The sequence below is a fragment of the Cyprinus carpio genome, chromosome B1 (assembly GCF_018340385.1).
Source record: "Cyprinus carpio isolate SPL01 chromosome B1, ASM1834038v1, whole genome shotgun sequence".
NCBI lineage: Eukaryota > Metazoa > Chordata > Actinopteri > Cypriniformes > Cyprinidae > Cyprinus > Cyprinus carpio.
In genome coordinates, this window is record NC_056597.1 from 27,830,235 (window position 1) to 27,837,984 (window position 7,750).

The 7,750-nt window shown below is 35.2% G+C and overlaps 1 protein-coding gene across 1 annotated transcript; it reads right to left on the reverse strand.

Moving 5' to 3' along the window:
* Positions 1 to 1,001: 1,001 nt before the first annotated feature.
* On the reverse strand, positions 1,002 to 7,442 carry LOC109094967 (P2X purinoceptor 3-like). The gene is given in 12 exon segments (XM_042717126.1): positions 1,002 to 2,187; positions 2,288 to 2,365; positions 3,151 to 3,210; positions 3,292 to 3,385; positions 3,743 to 3,879; positions 4,238 to 4,379; positions 4,466 to 4,543; positions 4,625 to 4,718; positions 5,937 to 6,006; positions 6,108 to 6,179; positions 6,516 to 6,654; positions 7,083 to 7,442. Coding segments are annotated over 12 exon segments (1,236 nt in total). The 5' UTR covers positions 7,226 to 7,442; the 3' UTR covers positions 1,002 to 2,058.
* Positions 7,443 to 7,750: the final 308 nt, after the last annotated feature.

The following is a 7,750-nucleotide window of genomic DNA, read 5'->3' on the forward strand; positions in this document are numbered from 1 at the left end:
GTGAAGTTGAAAATCGATTCCTGAGCAATCGATGCCAACTTATTCAGCACCTTCACTTGGGACAGCGCCTTTGTAAACGTCGGACGTAAGAGGCAGCGTGTTAAGAAGCTTCCTAAGGGACACTTCGGGGAACACACTTAGGAACATAAACAACTTTGGTAAGATATATCTTTCGAGTCTTCTTAGCGCGCTAAGAGTGAGCGTTATCGGGGAACCGGGCCATGAACAGTCATTTATTTATTCTTTTCACACTCTCTGCGTCTTAAATACGCATCAACAAAACTCTCTAACTTTTAAAGGTGATGTGTCAAATATGCATATGTGTGTGTGTATGTCAGTGATGTGTGGGTTGCTTGCCCCTACATTATTATTATTATTTAAAGGGGCCATGAACTGAGAAACCAAAATTCCCTTGATCTATTGACATATAAGAGGTAATTGTACTATAAAAACATCCTGTAAGTTTCAGAAGTCAAAACTTTCTTGTTAATCTAAAAAAAAAGCTTATATTGAAGCCAATCTGCCAAAACGAGAGGTTGTGGAATGTGTCACTTTATGATGTAATAGTGCGGCTAAACCCCACCTCTGCAGAAGAAGATCAATGTCTGCTTCTACATCACTGCCTGTTTAGCCCCGCCCACCGATTCATGCATGCAGTGTTTACGAGAGAGGCAAATTGGTCTACGCAAAAATGGATGCCTCCGAAGACAACGAGACACTATGCAGTGCCAAGTTGTGGAAAAACAGTCTTTGCATCACTTTCCTTCTAATCCCAACATTAGGAAAAGGTGGATGAACTTTATTTTGAATGAAGTTCCAGGCTGTGTCAGTAAGAACTTGGTCCTTTAATTTGTTTACAAACAAGGCACAATTCGATGTGAGATTTTCGGAAAGATAGAAACTAAAAGACGATGCTGTGCCGAATATATATTGGATCCAACAGTAATGTTGTAACACACAAGTGTAACTAACTTTTTTATTACGTGATCACTATTGCTTTGTATGTTAAACATTGTTTAATATGAGTATTTATGCATTTTTAACCTAAATCACAGCAGCGTCCATCTATGAAGGACATAGGCTGTCAAACACACACAACTGTTCGCCAATCAAAGCAGTGGGCATTTACTTCCGAGTCCACAATCCGCCATCTTACCGTATCTTACTGCATTTGAACTGTAACTCATTCAGCAGTCTTCACACTGAAAACCAAATGCTTTTAGTAATATTAACCTTCTAATGTTAACCATGTACTTTTTACTCTTAAATGGAATGTTCAGATATGTTGTCAGTCTTGTTTCTCTGTCATAAATCACTAATTAAGATGAGAACATTTTATTTATATTACAAATTACAAGTAAATGTTATTTTTTTATTGCCCTGAGCCTCCCCATAACCTGCATCAAAGTTTAGAATCAAATTAATGGAATTACTGGTAGTATAAAAAAGTATTAACAACATATAATAGCTCAGAAAATTTTTTATCATGCAATGTTTCCTTGATATTCCTGATATTCTTTCACAATTAGTTGAACAATAAACAATATCACAAGATAAAAAAACAACACATACAGCTGCAAAGCTACATTTGGGTGTATACTATACAATCACATGAATTATTAAATATTATTAACTAATTGCTAGTTATGGCCATGCAAACACTATGAGCATACATACTTACTATTTAATACTATTTACAAAATATAGATCAGTCAGGCAAATAATTCATTTTGACCGATTGATTTTGATTTTGAGATGTTTAAGATTGGGGCCACAGCTATAGTTAAAATATTCCTTATGTTAAAGGCAAATGTAAAATTAGGGGAAGTTCAGCTTCAGAAATTGATAGCTTATGGAGGCTAAATATTTCTTTTTTTATTTATAATATTGGCATATCTGTCTAGACTGTTTTATGTGGAAGGGTCTAAGTTTAGTGGAAAAAAATGATATTAGTTATTACTCGTATGAAGTGCAATTAAAGAAGAACTATGAATATATATATATATATATTTTTATATATTTTTTTTAATTCCTCCCGAAGTGCTGTGATCAGCACTATTAACTATAACGTTCGAAGGAAAATGCTCCGGAGTCGTTGGAGAACTTCTCATCAGTTTTGATTGAATGCTCGCTGTGGTCTCTGCTCCTGTACAGTGAATTACTGCTCTGAACATGTGAATCTGATACCTACAAACAGAGCAAGAGACAGACAGGCAAAGATTATCTTCATTTTCATCCTAACTAGATAGATGTAATGCTGCTGTCAACTTGCTCGCAAAATGCAAACCTCTTCAAATTTCTTGGCCTTGTATTGGTCAGCTCCTTTCAAAAAGTTCAGCAGAATGATGTCACAAAGCACTGTACCCTAAAATATAAAAATAAACAAACAAACGAAAAAAAAAAACATTAAGAAAAAATGACAGTTTTGTCCACTGAAATGGGTCTCATATTCCGGTATATTCTGATATTTAATCTTCCCATTAATGTTAACAAATATGAATTATTTTCTATTGTGAATCATTTCAGAACATGAACAATGATAAAACATTTGTATGCATCCATTAATGTCAGGCCTTCGTGGAAATACATGAATTGGTGTATCTCAAAATGTAATTTAATTAATGATGTTCAAGATGAGGATGGATGTCATGAAAATTATAGTTATATAAAAAGATAAATATACCGTATATTATACAAAAGAACTGGTATGTGGTTCTCTGAGATATTACCTGGTTTCCATAAAGTATCTGCATTATGCAAGTAAATTATGTCTATACTGATCGATCTTTCCTGAAGATCTAGGGCCAGTCAGGCGGTTTGCTCACTTCTCACTTGGGTCACATTTTCAGATGATTTTACACATTTTCATTATTTGAGTTATTTCATTACATGCTTACACTGGTCAGAACTGCAGTAAAAGTCTTGTGCTTGGACAGACCAGGACTGTCACACACATTTTTTTTTCTAAGACTCCCATTTTTGCTTGAATTGACTGACATTTTAAAGTTTTTTCTAAGAAGAGCGTATGCCAAAATGTAAGTACACTGAATAAGTGTACTTACAACTAAAAGATATATTTGAATCGGATTTGGTGAAACTAAACGGTTTAATGTACATGCCAGAATCTAGCAATGAAGACACATACCACACCACCACAGAAGTGAACGCAGCAACCATGTTGATTAGAGTTGGGATCATGTCAAAATTTTCCTGCCTTTAAAGAGAAGATGTAATGAGCAATTATGCTCACACTTGCATTGAAAATACACAAACATGTTGATATGAACTCACATCTCCATTAACCAGCACATCAAATCTGATGGCGTAGGCTTTCAGCAGAGTGCGATACTCAGTCCCGTTCTCCATTTTAAAATACTTTGCGTACCTAAGGACAAAGATTTAGACAAATAAGGGTTATCCAACCTGTTAACTTTGAATGATTTAGTGCCTTTTTGTAATATTTTATACACTCTTAAAAAAAAAGGTTTTTCACAGCGAGGCCATTTGGTTCTTTATGGAACCATTTAGACAAAAAGGTTCTTCTATGGCATCGTGAAGCAGCTTTATTTTTAATAGTGTAGTATGGGGGCCACTCTAAAAGTTTGGTGAGTAACAACTACAAACATCAGGAATTAAGTCATATGAATGAAGTATGTGCGGTTGCTTGTGCAGTATCATTAGAGCTCTGCAGACTGCAGCATTCTTCATTCAACTTTAAGGTAGAAACAAAAGCTTCCAGAACCTGAAGTTGTATCCTGGAGACACAGTGGTCTTCTCTGACATGGCGTCCAGGCGAGTGAAGGAGTAGGCCGGCTTGCACTCATCATCTGCCTTGTCTAAATCACACAGCCATGCTATTTTTATCCCTATCACTCCCCCCTGAGAGAGAGAAAGAGAGAGATACCTTACACAAATCCAATTTGACTTTGCACTTAAGGAGAAATAAAGATAATTCAATTTTCGGAGAGAAAAATCTTTTTTTATTCAACACTTATTAGATACTTTTATAAAAACAGTTAATATAACAGGTATTTCTTTGTTGTCTATAACTATTTCCATTGGTGGAGGTAAATATTATGAACTAACTGGCCAAATTAGTTTTAAATGATCTGTGTATCAAACGTATTTATAGAATTGTTGTATAGCAGCAATCTAACACTCACATAAATAAATACATTAATTACAGTAAGAAAGCAAGGGTGAAATTAACCAAATAAATAAATAAAATAACACTCACTTTTTTAGCAAGAGTAGTGAAGTCCTGTTGTGCAAATCGGATCACATCCCCCACTTTGAATATTGGACAATACATGTTACTCTCAAAGTCAAATTTGCACTGCTTTATGTAGGAGCTATTGATGTTGGGCAAAAAGTTTCCTCTGAAAGGAAAATAGAAATATTTAATAACATCAGAAATGCAGATATTATCTTGCAACAATTTGTCTTCGTGTGTAATTGGCATTACTTTGTGAAGTTAAAACGTGGGAAGCGAATGCTGTTCTTGATGAAGATGGTAAAGTTCTCCACCTCCATCATGGGGTTTCTGAGTAAGAAAAATCTTCATCATTCCTTTTATTCAACCATTTACACATCTATTCATTTGTTCATTTACAAGCAGACTCACGGCTGAATTTCATCAATCTCTGCAGGACACCATCCTTTGATCTCACAGGTTTTGTGGGTAGCATTGAAGTTCACACATCGTCCTGTCAGCAACCCTGAGACAGCCAACAAAAATTAACATAACATATAGACCAGGGCTGTTCAAATCTGCTCCTGGAGGTCCACAGTCCAGCTCCAACCCCAATTAATCAAACCACCTGAACCAGCTAATCAAGGTCTTCAGACTCACTACATATGTCCTAACTCAAAGGATGCATCCTTTGAAGGCTGCTTTTGTCACTAGTGCACAACAAACCGTGGGATGGTCTGGGCAACAAAGGATTCATCTGTTGTATTCTTCATTGCCTGAAATACAACAGATGAATCTTTGTGGTCCAAACTATCCCACTGTTCATTGTGCACTGGTGACGATGGTTTTTTATTTTTTATTTTGGTGAGAAAGTGCTGGATTTGTTGGCACGGATAGCCTTGTAAGCAGCACGCTGACATATGGCGCAATTGCACTTCGGATGTCCCGAGATCGAATACTGCCTCGTGGACCTTTCCTGTTCCCACTCACTTCCTGTCATATCGCTACTATCCTGTCATAGCAAAATGCCAAAAAAAAAAAAAAAAAATGCTTTAAATAAAAGAAAATTCCGGATAACACTTTTAAATTAAGTATTGGGTTTAAAAAACAACAACTTTCTTTATCTTTCTTTTATAGATAATTAAAACTTTTTATTATGTACATAAATGGACCAAGGTGAACATATTTAGACAGGTTCTAAACCCTATTTTATTCTCAGACTTTTGAATTGAACTAGTACTAACAGTACTGCCTCTTATCAATGGCACTTGTTACGTTTTGTAGAAGAAAAGAGCAATCCTCTGTATGCTAGACCATTCCATTTGACAATGCACGGTCTGACCTTTGAAGGTTTGGCCTTTTAAGTCCGCATGCTTTAAAGAATGCAGCCTCTGAATTGGAACACAGCTACTAGAAACTTCCAGGCAAGTAGCTGGTCTGAGCTAAACTCTACAGGATGTGGGCCCTTCAGGAGCAGGATTGGACACCCCTGATATTAGACCTTACTGTGATGATTTTGAGCTCTGCCCAAATAGACCATTAAGGGGGTCAAATTTTAATCAATTGATTGATTTTATGATGTTACTGTGTTAAATAGGTTTTCCTTGACAATTTCAGGATCACAAAACAAACGGTAAGATTAAATGCAAAATAATTCACAAGTATATTTATTTTTTTTATTGTAAAAATGTGATGATTCCTAATGATTTGGTCTTTCAATAAACTCAAAGAAGAAAAATCTTACCATTGCTAGATGGTTTTGACATAAGCTTCTTACAAGTACCGTCACTCTCACATTTGAATTTCAACTCGCTCTAAAGAGAGTTAAATGTACAAACACATAAACACACACAGAGACAAGAATCAATCAAATTCATGTACATTAATCTTGACAGATTTCAGTGTCCTCGCTCACCTCTGGACATTGTCCTTGAACTTGATTTTCTGTTGTGATGAGCTTAGTGATGATGCAGAACACTGATGCCCCCTGGCACACACACACACACACACACATTACTTACATAAAAAAGACATACTATAAAATGAAGACATTTGAATTTCAAATAGTACAAAGTATTTGCTGCATTTATGAACAGATTTTCCAAATTAGAACATCCTCAAATGTCTCCAAAGGGAGATTTTTTTATACTTAATTATCTTTTCATGACAATTCAGTCATCAAATAATGTGATATGTTATATAAACAAACATAGATTATATGTAGTTTACAGTATATGTATATGTACTGTATTAAAGTATATTGTATATATACGTTACTAAAGTATATACATCTCTAAATATTTAAAAACTGCTTGAAATTTACTTGAGTAGGTGTGACATAATCGGCTACATCCATGATCCGGTTGTTGTTCTACTCTCCAAAGCCTTTCACTTTAGTCATGACTGATGATTCGATAGCTGTGTCTCTCACTTGATATGCTTTCTCATACAAAAACACCCAGCTGAGGGAGGTTGGATAGGGTGGAAATAGAGAGAAGGAGGGGGGAAAAGATGGTGTTTAGCGTTAAAAGTGGTTTAATTACTTTCTTTTTTACTTTCTTTAATGTAAAACATTCACAAATATTACAAAATACTAAAAAAAAGTACCCTATGCTGTCCAAGCACTTTTTTTTTTTTTTACCAAGATCAAAAAGATGATTCCTACTTTCATACAATTGCCTCTTAAAGTACTTTAAATCAATTATGTTAAAAAGACTAAACACAAACCATTGAATTGTCTGGTAATGTTTAATCAAATTTACTATAATATATTTCACTTTACAATGTTTTTAAACAGAAACCAGTTTGATTTTTTTTTATTTGTTTGGGCACAATCATAAATCTATCTATTCCACTGACATTATAAAAACACTGTCTCAAAACAACTCACCCAATGAAGTATGTGATGATGAGGAGTTGGACGACACGGTTTATGATGCCAATAGTCCAGCTCTTTACCACCACGGACTTGGTCGTCTCATAGGTAAAGAAATCTGTAATGCAGTTCCACATTTTTCCAGAACACTGCTGCATTCACAAAAATTACACTCTGCGTGTATCAACGTATTTGTGTGAATGTTTAGTTAGGAATATAGTGTAAATGCTTCGGAGATATATCCGTCCAAATGCTTGATCCTGCTTTTTTATAATCGAAAACCCATGGATTGTCAATAAAAGTCAAACAAGCTCTTCAATAATCTTCCTTATTTGTTTGCCTGATAAAAAGTCTCCACATCTTGAGAGAAGATACTTTCACAGAAGACCCCCCCTCTCTTCCTCTTAGTCCCTCCCCTTCTCCTCCCTCTTTCTTTCCTCATTCTTCCTCCTTCAGTAATTCAATCCCTTCTTCAGACATAAAATGTACGTTACACTCAGATGCTTTCTTACCAAGTAACTTGCAAAAGTACACAAACCAAAGTCACAATCAAACAATTACAAATCAAAGTTAAGTATTAGTCCCAAAGAAGTTCCTAAAGTCTTCTAATGTACATAAGCATACATACAGTATCCATAATAAAACAGCTGAATCAGATGCAGGGTATTAGGAGTGCATAAAAA